This window comes from Leiobunum rupestre, chromosome 2 (assembly GCF_980474605.1).
Source record: "Leiobunum rupestre chromosome 2, qqLeiRupe1.1.hap1, whole genome shotgun sequence".
NCBI lineage: Eukaryota > Metazoa > Arthropoda > Arachnida > Opiliones > Sclerosomatidae > Leiobunum > Leiobunum rupestre.
The window spans coordinates 47,013,845-47,036,441 of NC_143385.1; the positions used below are offsets into that span (position 1 = coordinate 47,013,845).

General features: G+C 36.4%; 2 protein-coding genes across 2 annotated transcripts; both read left to right on the top strand.

Annotated features, from left to right (window-relative positions):
- The first annotated feature begins 439 nt into the window (after nt 1-439).
- LOC149957658 (uncharacterized) lies at nt 440-5,207 on the top strand. The gene is made up of 3 exons (XM_090165674.1): nt 440-568; nt 3,520-4,403; nt 4,470-5,207. The coding sequence occupies exons 2-3, from the start codon at nt 3,522-3,524 to the stop codon at nt 4,479-4,481; spliced, it is 894 nt and encodes a 297-aa protein (XP_090021800.1). The 5' UTR covers nt 440-568; nt 3,520-3,521; the 3' UTR covers nt 4,482-5,207.
- An 11,831-nt stretch (nt 5,208-17,038) lies between these two features.
- Nucleotides 17,039-20,315, top strand: LOC149957659 (uncharacterized). The gene is made up of 2 exons (XM_090164873.1): nt 17,039-17,104; nt 17,826-20,315. The coding sequence occupies exon 2, from the start codon at nt 17,854-17,856 to the stop codon at nt 19,273-19,275; it is 1,422 nt and encodes a 473-aa protein (XP_090020999.1). The 5' UTR covers nt 17,039-17,104; nt 17,826-17,853; the 3' UTR covers nt 19,276-20,315.
- Nucleotides 20,316-22,597: the final 2,282 nt, after the last annotated feature.

Sequence of the window (22,597 nt, forward strand, 5' to 3'; positions counted from 1 at the left end):
TACCACGTGTAAGTTTAATTCCATAATTTTTGTGAATCTTTTTGGTTTAGTTAATGTGTCTGTTGATCAATGAAAGTCTAGATTGTTATAGGTTCAGAGTGCTCACGTTTAATTCCATAACTTTTGTGAAGATTTTCGGTTCAGACTAAAAAACTTCTGTTACTTTCTTAAAATTAATAACATGTCCTAGACGTATCCCATAAAAGTGTCAGGATATCATCATGCAAGAAATTAGAAGCTCTTGAAAATTTTCAAATTAATTTTTTACTTTCATATCAAAATATATTTCCACTGAAACTGTTGTTTGTAACACAATTTAATTAAGCTACCAAATAATTTCAACTTCATTCTGGAAACCTTGGTAATGGTCTTAGCCATTAGTATTGTTTGGCTGTCGTCATGGTTCCACCGCACTAAATATTACAAATAGAATTGTCTTTTTACCTTAGATCATCAACGAATCCCCGTCTAAGATTCTGCGGAAGTTAATTTTTGCGCTTACGTATTTCAACTTACATAAATATTACTGCTTTTGCATGAACAGTCGCTGGAGTTGATGTTTAAATAAGTAAGCTTAAATTAGCCTATATTTTCTATAATTTTAATTACGGCAAAATATATGAACTTTTGTAGACAAGGCTTATGTTTGCTAAATATTTTATTTACCCAAAAGTTGTAGACGGACACCCGTCTGAAGAAATGTTTCAGACAAGCTTGTAGTCCTTAACATATGTTTCCATAGGCGTGTTAAATACGAAAATTCAACTTTTAAATTCCAAGGCCCAAGCATTCCAAGGAAGCTTCTTTCCCTATTTCCTCCCCCCCCCCCGGTTATTTTGAATCACCAGCCTATACTAGCATTTCCTGTTATGCCCGCGAGTACCGCTAGAGTGCGTCGATGTTTGTTCTTTTTACTTTTTTCCCGGGCCGGACCGTCCCTGTTGTTAATTAGTCCATGGTTAATCAAATGGCTGAAACTCGTCTTTTTAGTTTCCCGTCAAATTTATTTCGACAGGAATAACTGTTTCCCCCCCAATGTCCCTAAGGGTAGTCCTTTCTACTCAAATATACTAACATTTTACAATAAAAATATTAAGTTTATATCAAAATGGATACTTGGGGCATGCTTGGGGAACCCCTGGCACCTTACGCCTTGAAAACAGTGGCTTAGGCATATTTTAATTATCCTTTTTTACCTAGGAAGGTAATTCGCAGTCAATTATTCCTGGTTTTAGTGTACTCACAATATTGTGAGTGCTTTATCGTTTTTACTTACATTTTAGTGCATTTGCGTAAATCGTTTGGTACGGTGATTATGGGTTTATTTTAGCCTTTTCATTTATCATAGAGCCACATAGCGGCTAACCTGAGAAGCTCATGAACTTCTTGATTTTCGTCAGCTAAGCAGACGCTTTGTTTTATAATAGAAAATCGTCTGCTTAGAATAGGTATACTTCTGGCATTGGCCGCTATATGGCTCTAGCTAAACTGCTGAAATGAGTAATTAACTCCTAAACTACTGAATTTTCGTCTCCTAAGCAGAATAAAATCCAGAGTTTATGAGCTTCCTGACTTTTATGTAATCTGAAAAGGATAATTGGTCCCCTTTAGTTACAGCGCCTTATGATAATACCAAACAAATCTACGTCACTATTTAAATTTCTTAATAACTTGTACATTAGTAACATATTCATATTGTTAGCGCCCCTTAATAAGCTTGTTAAAGCGTGGGACAACTTTGGTTAAAGTCTAAGATTCCTTCGATTACGCATTTTTGATTTATTCAACCGATAATTTAGTTCCTTCATACGCCGCAAACGAATTTGGCGTTGTTTTTATTAATAATAATAATCAGCCAGGCACCACCTTAGGCCTAAGTCATCAAGCGACTTTTAAAGCCATTAATTCAGGTGGCCGGGTTAAATAGACGCTTCAATGAAACATCTTAAAGGAAATTGCCAAGAAGTAATATTTCCGAGAGCCAGGACCAGCAAGTTACTGTTTCACTTGTACGGTATGCAACAAGTGTTTACTTTAAACCAGGTAGCTTTGTTTACATGTTAAGGCTTTACAAAAACACGACGTTCGGTTTACAGGTGAAAATTTTCCATTATTTTAACAAGCACTATATAAACAATGACTTGCAGCTCCTGACTCTCGGAAATATCACTTCTTGGCGATTTCCTTGAAGATGTTTTATTGAAGCTCCTATTTCGTAGGAGGGTGGTGGCAAGCCGTTCAAGCCAGGCGAGCCAATAGCTCCCTACACTCACTATTACAAGTTTATGTGGAAAGGGAAAACCGAAGAGTTCGCGGAAAAAAACCCTTTAATCAATGGGGAGATAACTTACAAACTCAACGCAGATGGAGTGGATACGAGTTTTCACCCAGTGCCACAAGCTGGGATCGAACCCGGCTCCACTTGTGCGAGGCGAAAGTGCTAACCACTCTCTGTCGTAATATCAATTTAATATTTTTCGATATAATTAATTGTAAATCAGACATCGAAATATATCCGGCTTCTTCGGTCTAGGTTGAAGAAAGGCCGACTTCTTCTGTTTGAGATTTCAAGCGCCTTTACGATGTCTTAATAAGGTAGAAATGAGTGATTTAAGGTTGACTTTCACTAGGGCATAAAAGCCACGACGGTGAGCGTTGACGCGAAAATTTCCTGTTAGGCCTATACAATTTTTACGTCGACGCTCACTGCCGTGCCTGTGTGTTAGTGTAAGCCAGGAGCAACAAACACAAGGAGAACGCAGCTAGCCTTTAATACGCTAACGAAGGATTGTGTACCAATTTCATTGGACGAGTGTCACGAGCCTTTACGCTGAACGTTTTACGGGCGGGGGGAAGACAATTTCCGAATTTTCCCCTTCCGACGGCAGCAGGCGCTAAAGCGTCTAGCCAATGAAAAACGTACAAAAGAAAATCCATGACTTTTGACGGGTTGCGTTCTGCTTGTGTGGGGTGTTGTGTTTGTTGCTCCTAGGTTAAAGCAACCTTTTTCACTAGGACCAAAACGTCATGACAGCAAAACATTTTTAGCTAATTTTCACTGGCGTACGTCATAATGTTTTTACGGCTTTCAATTGATCAAATGAATTCAAGCCATTCAGACATAAAATATGATGAGAAACAACTTTCTAATTGGAACGAAGTTTCAAATCTAACGATTCTCGAGAGGATTTTTCAATGACCTTGAAGACATGGTTCAAGGTCATCGATGTTATCATTTTTAATTGTCCCCCAACACGTGTTAAGTGTTACAAAAAGTTTAAATTAGTACAGGAAACGGTTTTTGAGATATTAATTTTGACCAGGTTTGGGCTCAGTTTGCCCCACTGTGCGACGCTTGAAAACTGAATAAAGCAAAGTGTTCGAACATCGACTATGAAGATTTTCTCTTTGGTTATCCATACTTAAAGCGCCTTTAGATACATAGTTTAAGGCACCTTATTAATTTCCTACGACCATTTAATCAGGACGCATTTTACAACGACTTTCTTTAAAATTTAGAAATGTCCCAGACTGGTGGCAGTAGTCAAAGCGACGATGGTGATGCGGACGATCCAAACCTCGTGATCCACCCGCAAGTCAAAAGGCGTCGCGGTAGGCCTAAAGACGTCGGGCCATTCCACTGTGACGTATGTGACTACGAAAGCGCCTATAAAAACAACGTCGTCCAACATAAAAAGGCCCAGCATTTGAACGTGCGGCCATTTCAGTGTTGCCAGTGTGACTATACGGCAGCGACTAAACAAACTCTGTTGCGACACCAATTAACGCATTCACCACTCGGGAAGCCTTACAGTTGTCCGAAATGTGACTTTTCCGCCATTTTGAAAACTGATTTAAAGCGCCATCTAATGACGCACGACGGAATCAAACCGTATCGCTGTTCCCAATGCGGATTCAGTACAGCCAGAAAGAATAGTTTAACGATACACGAACGGATGCATACAGGTGAGAAACCGTTCGCTTGTACGTATTGCGAATATAGATGCGCGCAGAAAAACCATTTAACAAAACATTTAAAAGTACACGCCAAAGAATCGCAGTGTAAAATCTGCGGTCACAGAACTAAGTCGAAAATAGCTATGAAAAAACACCGCGAGGAGGTACACTCCGAAGAAAGTTTGCACAAATGCGGTACGTGTCACTACACCACCTCCAACGAACCCGATTTACAACTGCATATTCAGAAGGCTCATTCGATCCGACACCTTCCACCAGATGACGCTACTGCAGTCGAAATGGAAATTGAAGTGTCGCCGACAATAGTGCGTTCCATAGCGTCTGACGATGAAACGGAAGATTCGGAATTAACGGATGCGGCCACTCCTCCAAATCTTTACATTGTGCAAGAAATTGATTCTTCCGAGGTTATTATTCCAGATAAAGTAAATGATTTTGTGTCTGAAAAAAGGGATCAGTTAATTAATAAAAAAATATTCTTTGCGTATTAGGATGCCCATTAAAAAGAAGTTCAAGATCATTTTGAGAGTGACAGTTAAACACAATTGACTGATTTAAATGAAAGGAATCTTGAGTCTGGTTCGTCTTTGCCATTATTGGGGCTAACAGACGAGGTTGACAAAAGACCCAACTTTGGCAACCAGAGAAGAAAGGCAATGTTAAATCCACCCATTATGAGAATCTTCAAATGAATGTCACTTATTAAGGTGGAGGGTATGTGTTTTTCGAGGATATAAGATGAGTAGCGCAAATCCCAGAAGAATACATTGCTACTTTGAAGTTTCAAGTCTTCTTAAATACATGCACAATTGTTTCATAATAAAAGAATATTCTGTTTATAAAATTTTCCTCATTCCCAAAATTTGTTTTTCAATGAAACCTTAATTATATCAGAAATTTATAATAAACCTCCGTAAACGGCTCAAATAGTAGGACTTTTTACTGTGGATTTACGAATTTCATGTTTTTTCACGTGAAAAGTATGTATTTGCTTCTGTTTCTACCACCTAATGCAAAATTAGGAGGATTTTGGTAAACAACCCACTGGTTTAACGTGAAGTCCAAATATGACTGAATGTGAAATGATAATTTGAAATTAATTTACGGCAATTAAACTTACTACACCCAATTTTCAAAACACTTAATACTTCTGTTAAGGGGTTTGTTATAAACTTCTGGTTATATGAGTATTTAAGCTGTCTACGTTTCATTAGATAATATAAGCTTCGTATGGTCAAAATCTTCGGAGTTTAACTTTTACACTTTTAAATATCTTAACATCATTGGTTTTTTTTTGGTTTTGGTTCTTGTGTATAAAGAAAATTATTTGTTCCCAATTGATAATGATATTAAATATTTATTAATACGTTTTCTTAATTAGTTATTGATAACCATTTTGTATAACAAAACTTCCGACTAGTAACATAGCAACATACTTCTTATTTCATACTTCATGTGCAAAGTTCCTAGAAAATAGATGTCTATAAAGTATGAACTTATTTTCCTATTTTGCATTGGAAACGTAAAAGTGTATGTATAATGTATTTACCTCATATTAAGGAAATCAGTTGGGTGAAAATTCAATTCCGCCTATCATCGTCTGTTGTTTTAGAGAGTGGGAGAGGAAGAAATTGTTCAAATGATAGGGGGAAAGGAAATTTCAACCCCTGACTTAGGAAACTGTATTACACCCTTATACTAAAACACGTCTTGCGTGCAGTGTTTCTTTCAGGCATCCCCACCGGAGCTTCCCCTTTTTCCGACGCCAGTCACGCCACTGCCAGGCGTGCAGGGATCGCTACACGCCACTGGATACCGGCACCCCCGAATGTCTGGAATCCCCCCCCCCCCGGAGAACATTTTCTGATAGAAACACTGCTTACGTGTCATAATGTGTCGAGAATTGGATTAAAACATAAAAGTTAGAATAGTCAAATGGTCAAAGTCATTGTGACTGTGGCTCCATCTCTGGATGAAGAAATGGTACCAGCTTTTGGGAGGACTTTAATTTTTCACAATGGGCGTTATACCTATTTCCCTTTGCGGTGGTTTTCGGAAGCTTCCGTGGGGAACACGGTGAGGCTGACGCTATTTTTTCGTTATAAATTATTTATTTCACATGGAGCTAATTTTTTCTGAGTTCCGGTTATTGACAACGCTCGAGGCAGATATTTCGAATCTAAAATACGAGGTTTATATTATCTTTGACTATTTCTAGTTTATTAATTAAATTAAATTAATGTTAAGTTAGGTTAAATTTAAGTTAAGGTTATGTTAAAGTTTGGTAATAATAAAAACACTAAAGCTTTTGATTGAAAAATTACTTTGTGTTGCTAGATGTTTTTTAACCAATTAAAATTGGGAACCATTGCTACGTTTAGTCACACGATGATTTCAACACTTTAGCAATGCAACAAAATGAGCAAATAAATATATTGTCATCAAAACGTTCAAGAGGTTTTCTTTGGAACAATCATTTGCTATAGCTAAACTCAATTCTTACTTGAGAGATACCTACATAAGTTTCAAACTTAAAATTTTCTCAGTTTTCGTTTATAATAAAGTATTATTCTGTTTTCATGTCCAGCCTTAAACGCGTGATAAACATTTTTCGAACAGAATTAAGATTTGTATGTACGGGATTTTATAGTATCACCACAGCTTGGATGAATTAACCCAGTATCGTAGAAATTCCCCTCGCTGGCGGTAAATCGTGTGCTAAATGGTGCTCTATCTTGAAAGATAGGCTAACTGCGCATGCACGAAAAACCAGGCACACTTTTCTTCTACGTAATTTACGCCACCCTTTAATATATCTACTTTCAAACTGGACGTAAGAATTATTTCGAAAAATGAACGCCATGTATGATGTGTTCCTCCTTTCTGAATCTATTTCGTGCCCCGTTTTTCGCGCTTATGCAAATATTGCTTTGCATTTTCTCGCCGTTAGAGCGTCTATAGCACCGGTTTCCGTGTTTTAGCTAAACTGGAATATCCCTATGCGTTAATTAATCCAAGACCACAGTGTATGGTCTTTGTAAAGGTCGCACATTTATCCAGTAAGGGAGTAATTTACCGACGTCAATCTGCCAGAATTCTAAAAGTTGAAAAAGAGAATATTAACGGTGCGGTGGATTACCCGACGAAACAGAATTAACCTATGGTTGTAACTAAGGCGTAAGACATTAGAAACTGCTTTGAAACTTAAATAATATTACGGAAAAATTACCTAACCCACTAAAAACTTTGTTTACTATTTATAATAACCAAAAAAGCCAAAGTTATATAAAAATATGAAGAAAAACATAAATTACTTGAGCCAGTATTTGTCAAGGGCTAGTAGGATATTGAAAGGGGAAGCGAGCGGGGAAGATTTAAATAAAACTATTCTTCATTGCGGTACTTGCCACATGATGAAGGACGTCAGCGTAAAAGCCACTCAATTTTACAAAGAGAAAAGATCCTTTGGACTTTACGCGTTTAGCGTGCTTTTGAATAGCACTAATTTGGATGAATTCGAGGATAGGTTGTATATTTTAGCGGTATTATTTTTATCTGAAAAACGAAACGAATTTTACGAGAATAATCTCAATAAAATTTGCGTATTAGTTAACGTATTAGGGGACGTAAATGGATCTCAAATTCCGGAAAAAGACATTTTAACAGCCGATTATAAAGAGACTGACTTAGGGACAGAGCTTGATTCCGGTGAAGATGTTGAGGGAGAAACTGCAAAACCCCGTTACCCCAAAAACGAAGAGGAATATTGGTTAGCCGGTGGAAAAAACAAAAATTTTAAAATTTTGTGCGACACAATTATCGAGAGAGCTCACGCTGACGTTCAAGAGCATCGCGAAGCTGGAGATACCGTTGATAATACTAGCCACGGGAAAAGATTTTTCGAATATATGCGATAAAATTATTTTCCCACATTTGTTTTATGGAGCAGGGTTTTAACGGGGGATTTAAGTAGACACTTTAAGAGAGAGGTTCTGTCACTATACAATCCAAGGAAGCATTTTAAAAATGGTTTAGTTAATTACATAGACCACGAAGCACCCACACAGGGTCACATAGAGGGTTTCCATAAAGTCTTAAAGGGACACGCTCTTTGCTACAATCGGTTTCGTGTGGACGCGCTTTTAAGCGTATTAAATGGATTTAACAATGATTTATTTCTAGAATTTGTAAAAAATTCAAAAAAAATTATCCCAAATCAAAACAGAAAGAAATCATACCAAGAGTTAGTTGAAAAATTGAAGCATACGCCAGTACAAGAAAAGGGCGGATCTGGGGTATTTGGGAAAAAAATAATGGGATATCAAAATAAGCCGCGAAAACCTTTCGAGGTAATTTTAGATAATGGGATATCAAAATAAGCCGCGAAAACCTTTCGAGGTATTTTAGATAATGGGATATCAAAATAAGCCGCGAAAACCTTTCGAGGTAATTTTAGATAATGGGATATCAAAATAAGCCGCGAAAACCTTTCGAGGTAATTTTAGATAATGGGATATCAAAATAAGCCGCGAAAACCTTTCCAGGTAATTTTAGATAATGGGATATCAAAATAAGCCTCTAAAACCTTTCGAGGTAATTTTAGATAATGGGATATCAAAATAAGCCTCTAAAACCTTTCGAGGTAATTTTAGATAATGGGATATCAAAATAAGCCGCGAAAACCTTTCGAGGTAATTTTAGATAATGGGATATCAAAATAAGCCGCGAAAACCTTTCGAGGTAATTTTAGATAATGGGATATCAAAATAAGCCGCGAAAACCTTTCGAGGTAATTTTAGATAATGGGATATCAAAATAAGCCGCGAAAACCTTTCGAGGTAATTTTGGATAATGGGATATCAAAATAAGCCGCGAAAACCTTTCGAGGTAATTTTAGATAATGGGATATCAAAATAAGCCGCGAAAACCTTTCGAGGTAATTTTAGATAATGGGATATCAAAATAAGCCGCGAAAACCTTTCGAGGTAATTTTAGATAATGGGATATCAAAATAAGCCGCGAAAACCTTTCAAGGTAATTTTAGATAATGGGATATCAAAATAAGCCGCGAAAACCTTTCGAGGTAATTTTAGATAATGGGATATCAAAATAAGCCGCGAAAACCTTTCGAGGTAATTTTAGATAATGGGATATCAAAATAAGCCGCGAAAACCTTTAGAGGTAATTTTGGATAATGGGATATCAAAATAAGCCGCGAAAACCTTTAGAGGTAATTTTGGATAATGGCCCAAAAAAGGGTAGGGAAAGGAAATCTGGATTTAAAAGAAAAAATGACGAGACTCTATTTACTCCTTCCAAAAAATTAGCAACAAATATTTCAGCTAAAACATTAGTTATAGATGAAGTAGTTTCCGTGTCCGAAGATAAAATATTCGAATTACCAAATGTAAATTCCAAAGCTGAATTTGCATCTTCCGAATTGCCAGAGTTAAATTCCAAAGCTGAATTTGCATCTTCCGAATTGCCAGAGTTAAATTCCAAATCTGAATTTGCATCTTCTGAATTGCCAGAGGTAAATTCCGAATCCAATTTTGCCTCTAATGGATCCGAAGAATCGATTTGCGAAGTCGAAGAAGACATTTCTGACAATGGCGAAGAGGAAATCGAAACCTTATGTAGGCACATTTCTTCTGTTAAAAATTTAACGCGTCGGCAAAAGTTACATTTAGGTAAACGAGAATTCAACATCATCTCTAACTCTAACAAGTATTTTAATTTCTCTATGATAGACAGCTATTTTCATCTTCTTGAAAACACTTTTCCCAAAAACCAATATTTAGACACCTCATTCTATAGACGCGTTGCTTTGTTTACCGGTAGAGAAAGAAAAATTGAAGATAGTCAATTAAGGTTTTATATAGATAACTATCGGGATATGAAAATTAAAGATTTAACATTCATACCTATAAATTTAACAAGATGTCACGGACATTTGAGTACACACAATCCCACTGATGTATTAACTTAATAAACCCAAGAGGAATGTTATCGGAAAAGAATTATTCGAGTTACCTGGTTTTGGAAATAAGGTGGCGGAACGCGAACACATTCATTTAAATTAATTTGTATAAAAACCAAGCGTTTCGAGTTAACTGGTCTTGGAAATAAGGTGGCGGAACGCGAACACGTTCATTTAAATTAATTTGTATAAAAACCAAGCGTTTCGAGTTAACTGGTTTTGGAAATAAGGTGGCGAAACGCGAACACGTTAATTTAAATTAATTTTTATAAAAACCAAGTTTTCCGAGTTACCTGGTTTTGGAAATAAGGACGTGAAACGCGAACACGTTCATTTAAATTAATTTGTATAAAAACCAAGCGTTTCGAGTTAACTGGTTTTGGAAATAAGGTGGCGAAACGCGAACACGTTAATTTAAATTAATTTTTATAAAAACCAAGTTTTCCGAGTTACCTGGTTTTGGAAATAAGGTGGCGAAACGCGAACACGATCATTTAAATTAATTTGTATAAAAACCAAGTTTTCCGAGTTACCTGGTTTTGGAAATAAGGACGTGAAACGCGAACACGTTCATTTAAATTAATTTTTATAAAAACCAAGTTTTCCGAGTTACCTGGTTTTGGAAATAAGGACGTGAAACGCGAACACGTTCATTTAAATTAATTTGTATAAAAACCAAGCGTTTCGAGTTAACTGGTTTTGGAAATAAGGACGTGAAACGCGAACACGTTCATTTAAATTAATTTGTATAAAAACCAAGCGTTTCGAGTTAACTGGTTTTGGAAATAAGGTGGCGGAACGCGAACACGTTCATTTAAATTAATTTGTATAAAATCCAAGCGTTTCGAGTTAACTGGTTTTGGAAATAAGGTGGCGAAACGCGAACACGTTAATTTAAATTAATTTTTATAAAAACCAAGTTTTCCGAGTTACCTGGTTTTGGAAATAAGGTGGCGAAACGCGAACACGATCATTTAAATTAATTTGTATAAAAACCAAGCGTTTCGAGTTAACTGGTTTTGGAAATAAGGTGGCGAAACGCGAACACGTTCATTTAAATTAATTTGTATAAAAACCAAGCGTTTCGAGTTAACTGGTTTTGGAAATAAGGTGGCGAAACGCGAACACGTTCATTTAAATTTATTTTTATAAAAACCAAGTTTTTCGAGTTACCTGGTTTTGGAAATAAGGTGGCGAAACGCGAACACGTTCATTTAAATTAATTTTTATAAGAACCACGTTTTTCGAGTTACCTGGTTTTGGAAATAAGGTAGCGAAACGCGAACGAGTTAGATGACACCTGTATCAATTGGCACGAAATTCAAATATGACAATCGACCAAAAACACTAAAGGGGGCAAATGCCCCACTTCTCGGGCTCCGACCCCAAAAATTACGAAAATCCCGTCGAGGCTATAATAGTGCCTACCGATTGAGATATCAATCGCCTTTGTACCACTAACGTACCGCGAGCAATCGTGTGTACGGCAGCTGGTCAAAAAAAATATTTAGTGGCACACTTATGCTTAACTTCTGGGCATAACAAATATTTAGGGTCACACTTATTTTTTACGCGCCTGTTCATACGTTATTGTTATTGCAGGCAGGCTTTCAATGGAATGCGAATATAGCTTCAGCGCGTAAAGAATTCAGGTATGACGCGAAATGGCTAATTAACTCACTTAAAATTAACTTTTTCCAACGCGGCTGCAACCTAAGCTGGAATAGGCCTAGAAGTAACAAAACGTGCGTAAAAAGGGCGTTAAACGTGCGTAAAACGTTGGGGGTCACACTTATTGTTACTTCTGGGAACACGTTGAAAGCTCGGCGCGAACGGCCTTGAAAAATGCGAGAGGGAAACTGGCGTTTAGAACTCTATAGACACGCGGATTTACCATGTCGAGAGTTGCGGGGGTCCGCATACGCTGTCGAAAAAACCTCACTTAGAATTAAAATTAAGCAACGTAATTGCAAATCTAGGGTTAAGGGAAACCACAGCTATTCAAAAATATAACTCTCATGAAAATCGGACTTAAATTAAAGAACGTTATGTAGACTTTTAGGCGAAAATATAAAACCGCGAAAATTGGGGTCCCGTAAATTAACCAGGAAACTATACTTAAATTTAAGATTTACTGATATAACTGAAGTTGTATATCCGCTGAATCCTAACCTTACCAAAAATATTTTTTTTAACGTTATCGGACTTAATTTTAAATAAAATATCAACCACACAAAGCGAAACCACAAAAAATAGTAAATTGGGCATTTGCCCAACTTCTCGGGCTCCGATCCCAAAATTACGAAAATCCCGTCGAGGCTATAATAGTGCCTATCGATTGAGATATCAATCGCCTTTGTACCACTAACGTACAGCGAGCAATCGTGTGTACGGCAGCGGCGGCGGCGGCGGCTACACAGTGCGTGATCTTAATACACACAAATCCCTAAGGATTGTGTGTAAAAAACCATTTCTTTCTGTTTACTGTAAAAATGATCAAAAATGAACTATTTCAAATAAAGGTTTACGATTCATATTATAGCGAGGCCAGGGAGGCAATTCCTTATAAAGGAAAGCATATTCAAGAATTAAATCACCTTATTAGTTTTTTTAATCGAGTAACTAGTTATTTTAGGTTACCAAAATCAAAATGGGTGAATTTGTAACCCAAAACAACAAATACGATTGCGGGCCAGTGATTTGCTTGTATGCCAAGTGGCTAACGGTAAATTTTCCTGCTGATGTTCAAAAGGCTGCGGCTGATATTCAAAATTGTCGCCATAAATATGCATCGGAAATGGCAAATGATAAAATTTATTTAGATTAACATATTTTGGACCAATTTTACAGATTTGGAGGTAAAGAGCTATTTGTATAATGACAGAACCTTTCTAATAAATGGCTTATAGGGTGTAGCTGCATGAAGCAAAACAAATAAGATAGTATATGGTAGAAAATTAGTGGTAAAAGTACGATATATAATCTGAAGATACAGTAGCGACATGCTTCTCTCAAGATATAGGAGCGACATGCTTCTCTCAAGATACAGGAGCGACATGCTTATCTGAAGATACAGGAGCGACATGCTTCTCTCAAGATATAGGAGCGACATGCTTCTCTGAAGATACAGGAGCGACATGCTTCTCTGAAGATACAGGAGCGACATGCTTCTCTGAAGATACAGGAGCGACATGCTTCTCTGAAGATACAGGAGCGACATGCTTCTCTGAAGATACAGGAGCGACATGCTTATCTGAAGATATAGTCACTATAGACGGGTATTAGTGGGGTTGGTGGGGGTATGATATACTATCTTTCTCAAAGGAAATATATCATATCTGTAGAAATTTTTATTAAAAGAAAATTACCATTATTCAAGTTTATTTAACTTGTAACGCCAATATGTAGTTTATATATTTTTCTCAAAATTTCTACAGGCCACAACAAACCAAGCCTTTACGGGGCGTGTGCCATAAGTACCTTTTACATCTCAGTATAATTATAGTACAAACGTGTTTTACTATAATTTAAATTAATATGAAAGCGAAACTAATTGGTTTGAAAACATAGAAGAGTTAAACTTATAGCTAATATGTGTTGTTTTCCTTTCAAAATATAGTCCTAACTAATGCATTGCAAAGATGAAGAAATATATAATTTGGCCAATGAAACGCCGTTATCCCGATATTTTAGGGTTGGTTTGAACCTTTATATTCCTTCTGCTGTAGGAGGTGCATTTCTAAATTTTATAGCAATCGATGGAACACGTATTGAAGTATCATTGACGTTAATTTAAATAAGATTGACCGCGTCATAAATTAATTAATCCAAATTAAAATGTCGGACGCGGTCCGCCTTAAACGCCGTTATCCCGATATTTTAGGGTTGGTTTGAACCTTTATATTCCTTCTGCTGTAGGAGGTGCATTTCTAAATTTAATAGCAATCGATGGAACACTTATTGAAGTATCATTGACGTTAATTTAAATAAGATTGACCGCGTCATAAATTAATTAATCCAAATTAAAATGTCGGACGCGGTCCGCCTTAAACGCCGTTATCCCGATATTTTAGCGTTGGTTTGAACCTTAATATTCCTTCTGCTGTAGGAGGTGCATTTCTAAATTTTATAGCAATCGATGGAACACGTATTGAAGTATCATTTACGTTAATTTAAATAAGATTGACCGCGTCATAAATTAATTAATCCAAATTAAAATGTCGGACGCGGTCCGCCTTAAACGCCGTTATCCCGATATTTTAGGGTTGGTTTGAACCTTTATATTCCTTCTGCTGTAGGAGGTGCATTTCTTAATTTTATAGCAATTGATGGAACACGTATTGAAGTATCATTGATGTTAATTTAAATAAAATTGACCGCGTCATAATTTAATTAATCCAAATTAAAATGTCAGACGTGGCCCGCCTTAAACATTTCGTTTATATAAGAGTTGCATTTTTACATTTGTAAAATTAGACTGACTATCATAATGAATTCTGGTTAATAGATTAAATATGTTTAGTATTTATCTACCTATCTTTAAATTTGGTAAACGGTAATATTCGGTCTGCTATAATCACCCCCACCCAAATTAATTGATCGTTACCCTAATAATATTCAAATAATATTAATTTCAATCACTTTTCCTATTCATATTTGATTAAACACGTATTGTAGTGTCATCGACGTTAATTTTATTAAAATTACAATATTTCAATCACATTTCGTATGTCAAATTTGAGTCAATTAATGTAAACTTCAAAAACCGCGGTCGAAAAATATAAGACACTGGTATCGCCACCTGTTTTAGTTTTTTTTGTAATTTATGTTTTTCTTCATATTTTTATATAACTGTGGCTTTTTTGGTTATTATAAATAGTAAACAAAGTTTTTAGTGGGTTAGGTAATTTTTCCGTAATATTATTTAAGTTTAAAAGCAGTTTCTAATGTCTTACGCCTTAGCTACAACCATAGGTTAATTCTGTTTCGTCGGGTATTCCACCGCACCGTTAATATTCTCTTTTTCAACTTTTAGAATTCTGGCAGAATGGGCAGATTGACGTCGGTGAGTAATTTATCCCTTGACCATTTCAACTTTTGCTTCTGCTGTGATAGTTTCACCGCTGTTTCGTGTAAATTTTGATAAGTGTCCACTGTTCAACAGACTTGAAGGGTTTTCTTGTTATTTAGATATCAAGAAAAGGTGTGTTTTTCACATTGGATTCATTTTAAATACATTTTGAATAGCTTTATGCGTTAAAGGTGGCTGAAAATGAGTTGCGCAATGTCGTGGTAAAGTGGAACTCGTGCTGGTACCAACATTAGGCGATAATTACTCGATTCTCTGGCGCATTTAATTTGACCTCATTCCTCTGATGAATATTTCCAAAAAAAATAATATTTTGCCATAGCTAATCTAATTGGAAGCAGCAGACGAATTTATGAAGCTGACTACATCGCAAACCATTCAGACGTTTTATTTACACCGATTACTCATATTACCGTCTATGAGCAGTAGTAAAATGTGTAACGAATACACCGAAAACTTTACGGTGTAGTGTAGTTAGTGTTAAACTGAGAAGTGAATAATTTGGGAAAGTGTAAATTTTTCTTCCCGGTGTAAGCGAATAATTTTCGCCTATTATATTAACTGTAACTTCTTCAATTCGCAACTGAAACGAGTCTAGACTCTAAACTCTAGTGGCGTAACGGCGCTACCTTCTCTGTGGTAGCTCCTGTGATCTAGCGTCTGCTACAGAAAAATTAAAAAAGTCATCATCACGGTTTTTCTTAAATAAACTTATCAAAATATAAGCAAACGATGCAAAAATTATATTATAATGCAAGTTTTGAAGTTTCATTTTTTATAAAGTCAAATTTATGAATAACGATGAGGAAAAACTGAAAGCGTCTGTTTTAGCCGCTACCTATCTAGGTTTCAATGGGGAACCAAAGGGGGCGTAGCGATCTATATTGTGTTAAAATCTAGCTTAACTGATTATGCCGGCATTGTCGCTACAATGCATCCATTCGCTATTCCGCTGACACAGATATATCTTAAATCTGCACTTTTATTTAATTACTCTAATCTAATTTTATTTTTATTGGAATTATTGAAGGACTGGAAATTATCTCGACACTTACTTTATTTCGTTTTGATTTCGCATTAGGGGTGTGCAAAATATTTGGTCAGACCAAATAATTCGATCGAATACCAAATCGAATATTCGATTCGTCGAATCGAATAGCGCTTGGAAAAGTTCGCGGATAATCGAATTTTTGATCAAATAGTCGAATATTCGAAAAGATAGGGAAAAAGTATTTGGTATTTTCAAATAGTTTGCAAACTGGTCGAATAACCGCGGGTCTTTTTCTAATTTGTTGAAGTTCAAGGCCATCCCAGGAGAGCGTAGTGAAATTTCCGAACTAGTCCTTATTTCTGGCACCTCTCTTTAGGCCGCAGCGCCAAGGACCATATAAAGAGTAGATTGCACGTCCATTATCCATTCCGTTTGTATTAAAACTTCGTAGCGAAAGGCAGAAGCTGTTTATTCTGGCGGTTATTGGCCAGATTACTCGCGTGTTCTCTTTTGTTATGGAATTTCTAGAATAGCAAAGTAAAACTAAAATTGAGTCTAAAACGTAAACCAAGTCCAAAACAAAACTAAAAACCGGGAGGAAAGTTGAAGTAAGTAACTTTATGGATTTTTCTGTTTAGAATTTTTGAGTTAACTAAATTAATAATTATTGATTTAAAATTAATATAAATGCAATTTTTTAATTTGTAACAAAAGATCTGCTCCCTCGCGTTTTACATATATTTAAAAACTTGAAATTTTAATTCAGTGTTTGCAAACTATGAAGTATGTAACATGTCCTTTGATTTTAATTGTAGTTAGTAGTTACTAAAGGTTAAAAGTCAATAGAAGACTTGGTCCTGGAGTGGTACCTAGGGTATTAGCCTAGTTAATTATTATTATTATTTTGCCATGGTACCCAATTAAAATATGTAGGATAATTGATAAGTTGATATGCACTATATTTTTGTAGGTTACGATTAACTCATTTTGATCAAATCGAAAAAGTTGTTCGAAGAAAGATTGAAAATAAAGACATTTTGTACAACAATTAGAATTAATTTGAATGGTAAGTTAGAGTTTACCACAGTGGCGTAATATAAAATTATGGGCCCGCCTGCAGCCTGAGACAATGGACCCCCTTCAGTGTTTTTTATTAAGAGCCTTAGAGAAGGCTAAGTAAAATTAAAAATTTAAAAGACCATCTTTTAGGACGGGCCCGTCATTATGCCACTGATTTACCAAGCTCGTCCAGGGAACTTTGTTCTAGGCTATACTGTATTTGTTTTAATATTTTACTATTTTCAAGTAAAACGAACAGTGATTTCAATTACTTTTTTTGACAAATATGCAAACTATTTGGCTATTTGAAAACCAAATACGTCAAATAATTTGATATTTGGTATTTGATCGGTTAACTGGTCTAAATTTTTGCCCTAAAATATTCGACCAAATTATTTGACGTTATAAATATTCGATTTGGTATTTGCCGTGCTTTGAAAAAATATTTGATATTCGATTCGATCCCCAAAAAATGGTATTTGCACACCTCTATTTCGCATCAATCTTTCAGTAACGGATTTTCTAGAGTTCTACTCATGGAAAATATTTTAGCTTTTAATCTTCCTTTTTTCTGTATGCACGTGACGTCATTAACTCTACAGTAGACGGCGAGTAGTACGTCTTTTCCTTACCCTCTTCTACAGAGCCCAATGCTACACCACCGTCTACCGAGAAAGCACTTATTAATAACGATTGTCACGATTTAACACGAAACTTTTAACTTTTAGGTTTATCGATATATTCCAAATACGCCAAATGGATTTAACCGATGAGGATAAGAAGAAACCACTTGTGTTTTCGATGAAGCTGCCATCACTGAAAGAACTATCGTTAATGAGAATAGCACGCGCCGTCTGGACGTCCATGGAAGTAATTTCTGAATGTTACAGGGTGCAGAATGCTTTTGGAGAGCCGGTAAGAAGACATTGCAAGCCTGTAGAGAAGAAAGCCAGGTCTCAGACATCTCTGCTGCCATTACCTTCGATTTTGACCAAAGAAGTAACCCCGCTAATCTATTATTTCGGAAAAGTGCTCTTCCATTGGATTGAACTATTCGAAATGAGGGCTACGTTTATTAGCACTTTCGCGGAATGGCCTGATAGAGTGCATCTGGACTACATAATCGGTGACAAATTACGTTGGACGGCTTACGGAACATTGGACCATCTAAAAACTGTTCAGTTGTTACTCTACGACGAAACCATTCCCATAAAGAACCGCTTGGAAATGGCCTGCAATTTTTGCGTGGAAGACGAAATTAAGCGTTTATGGAACGAATTAACAGCCGAGGATAGTTTTAAAGACGATGATTTACGTGGTGAAGAACTGCTACATTATTGGTACAGGAAAATACAACGGCAAACTCATAATTCCCCTCCGATACACGAATTATATTACAGTCCTTTCACCGAATTTCAGAATCCATATTTTTGGCCACAACTTAGCGTGACGCAACGCCAGTATTATTTGTCTCATTTTATCGAGATGTTCGACCACTGGCCCATGCCCAATGACAATTTCTTCCTAATCAATAAGATGGATTTCGAACAACAATGTAAAGTTCTGCGTTCCGACGCTTGGGGTTTTTTGCGAAAATTTTTAAACCGACCCTGGCAGCACTTGTTCTTCTCCACCTTCAGCGTGATGAAACAATATTTGAACGCTAACGGTTTTTACGATTTCTTGCGCACGGTCAACCTGAATCAATGCGACGAGAAATTTCGAGATCGGTTCTATGCGGAACTGGGCCCCTTGATGCGTGAACCACTCAACATTCGAAATCCACGCCAACTAACTACCGCCTTGGCGTTTCAAGTCTGGGCGGAAAACGTCGATTTTGTCAAAGAAATAATGCACGGCGAACCGATTTCGCTAAAATTAGAGTTGATCGTGAAAGTGTTTGACAGGCCTCAGAACGAATCTACTGAAAATTTGGACGGGCCCTGCGAGGTTTTAGAAACGACTGAAGATTTGATTAAGGAATGGGTCCCCGCGGGAGAATGGGAGGATTTGAAATGTCGAATTAGGAGAGTTTTGGAGGGAAATGAATTATGGGCGGATTTCGAAACTAGATCGGAGAATTTCTTCGAAACTCTAGATGACTCATTTGGTAACAAAATAGATTGTGGTTTAGATGACCCGCAACCAGTGCAAGTGGCCATTGGCCATTTGATATAGGCTTCGAGCTTAAGAAAAAATACCGCCATCTAACTTAATACCCGTCAACTAAATGTGTGAGGAAATAATAATATATCTAGGCTGTAACTTTCAGCGGTTGTACAGAGATAATTTTGAATGAGCAGACAGCTTTCACACTTTCAGTATGCGGCGATACTTCTGATAAAACTACTCACGAAGCCTAAAGAATATTTCAGAAGTATTCAACGGAATAAAAAATTATAACGTGCTACATGCTAAATGTTAACAGTATTATTAACCAAAAGATTGTGCCATCTAGGAGCAAAAAACACAAGGAGAACGCAACTAGCCTTTAAACACGCTTACGCAGTGTTGTGTACAAATTTCATTGGACGAACCTTAACGCTGAACGTTTTACGGAAAAGGGGAAGATAATTTCCGAATTTTCCCCTTTCGACGGCAGCATCTAACCAATGAAAATGGTACACAAGAAAATCCACGAATTTTGACGGGTTGCGTTCTCCTTGTGTTGGTTGCTATGTTTGTTGCTCCTAGGAGCCATCAACTCAATTTATTTAAAGTTTTGAAATGTAAGATTTTTACTAGTAAGAAACCAACTAACTATTCGCGACCGAAACGAGTCTAGGTGGCGGAGAAGCTAGCGTATATGATCTAGAGTCTGCTACAGTAAATTAAAAAAGCGATAAAAACGTTTTTACCTAATTAAACTGATTAAAATAAAAAAATAATAAAAAATTATATTAAAACTAATAGCGTCTGCTTTAGCCGCTACCTATCTAGGTTTCAATGACGAACCAAAGGGGGCGTAGCGATAGTTTTCGGTCGCGGATAAAGCCAAAATTCCAAATATTTCATAAAACTATATTTACAAATCAACTTACACCGATATCATTTACAATTTTCAAAGGTATTTCATATATCTTTCTAACGCAGCGAATTCTTTTTATGTGACAGATTAATTTTTGTTTCAATTATAACTAACATGTCTCATGATAACTTCTGCTTTAAAAAAATTTAATTTTTAAAATATTTTAATTGTTATAACAGTTTAACAATTTAAAGAGGGTTTTAAGCCCCTGATAGTCATGCAAATGTAATTTACTAAGAATAAAGTGAACAAAAATCTTAACCTAAAATAAATATTTTGACATTACAATTTCAGTTCACCTTTTTTGCCCACGTTTCAGGGCTGGATTTGGGCTGGTATATGAACACATTAGGTAATTATGAAAAAATATCAGGGCCTAGTGTACATGAAAAAATTAGTTAATGTTAAATAGTTAAGTCCGATCAAAGTATTTTTGGCACTCAACGTGATTTTCGCCAATTGCCACTTTTTAATTTAATTGTATCTTTATAGTTTACAAAGCTAAATATGGTCGCAGTTTTAGTCAGACGTTATACGGGATTTACCACGGATTTTCGAAGGGCGCTGCCATTTTATGTCGGCACTCATAGGGCGACTGTGGTGCCATCTGCCACCGGTTGAAGAAACTTTATAAGATCGGTTGCTATTTTTGTTTGGGTCGTTCTTGGAGTAGATAAACTCCAAGGTTCGTTAACGAGTTAGACGTAGGGCTTTTAACACTGTAAATTAATTTACATCGTAATTATCATTAGTATATAACATGATAAATATAAATTCTGGAAGGTATTGTGCAGCTATAGGCTGTGAAAGTTCGGATTTTAAATTGAGATGTTGGAAAAGCTCCGAATTTAATTTTCATCCTGACTGGCAAGGCTTATTTGTAAATAAAAGAGATTGCCCCTGCCTAGTACCTTACAGTTTTCATGGTTTTCCTCGGGAAGAAGCTGATAGACTAAAATGGATCTGTGCCCTACAGAGGAAGGATTTTATTCCAGGGAAAAGAGCTGTGGTAATTATCAAGTTTAGTGTACACTTTGGTTTAATAAGATTTCTAATTACTTAATTTATACTTAGATTTGTTCCCTGCATTTTGTGGAAGGACGGCCAACGAAGAATTACCCATATCCAAGCCAACATCTTGGTCACGGTTATAAGTTTTCACCTGGAAGGCGAATTTTGAAAAGAAAGGCATCTACACCTCTAAATTCATCGGAAATAGAAGCTTAACTTTGCGACGTAGAATCTATCCGGAATTCAGATAGAGATCATACGTATAGTATGAGCAACGAAGAAGAATTGAGTGAAAATTCAAGTTCTGGTAAAGGAAAAAGTTTTCATTTAAATAATGAAATGCAAGTAGACATTGAAACCTGTTTTAACACAAGCACGGACAATGAAATCAGTTTTATCTCAAGCACGGACAATGAAATCAGTTTTTTATCAAGCACAGACATTGGAACTACTTTAAACTCAAGTAGCAATGTGGAAACTAGTGTTCAAGAGATAACCACCGAAACTTGTGAAATTGAAGAAAATTTACTTAACAATTCAACAGAAGCCATAGTTGTATGCGAATGCAAAAAAAGAGGGAAGTACGTAACCATTGGTACACAGTGGGAAGATCCAACTTTGTTCGATCACGGTTATTTCAAAATTAAGCCAAGTAATCATCAAATACGTAAATGCACTCAGAGTACCCAGATTGATATGCACGATTACGAAGCTCGCCTGACTATCAAGGATTGCAAATTTTTCACTGGGCTAGATTTGACTCGTTTTACTTTGTTAGTCGGTGTTTTAACTAACCTAAACTTAAAGCCACCCTGTTCTATGAACATCACTGACCAAATCCTTCTCGTGCTGATGAAACTGAGGCTCAACCTGCTATTTCAGGATTCGGGTAGAAGATTCTATATTTCTGGGTCATTGGCTGGAAGAATATTTAAATTTTGGATAAACATTATGTATGAGAACCTTGCCGATATTGTTTGTTGGTTACCAAGGGAGACTATTAAAAGTACTCTCCCTGCTGCATTTAAAACTAACTACCCGAGGACAACTTGCATCATAGATTGCACAGAAGTGTTCGTGCAAAGGCCCAGAAAACCCAGAGCTCGGGCTTTAACATACAGCAACTATAAAAGCCACAACACATTAAAATTTAGTACTATCATCGCACCTTCAGGCTATATTATGCATGTTTCTCGATGCTATGGGGGTCGTGCAAGCGATAACTTCATTACAAGAGATTCCGGTGTGCTTAGTCTACTTAGGCCTGGTGATGAGGTAATTAAACATTTCATAATACTAATTTTAGTAACTAATTATTCTATTTTTGGGGAAACATAGGTGATGGCTGATCGTGGTTTCACAATTTCAGACGACTTGGACTTCATAAAGGTAAAATTAAACATTCCTGCATTTACTCATAAAAAACAACATTTGGAAGAAGGGGAAGTTACTCGAACAAGA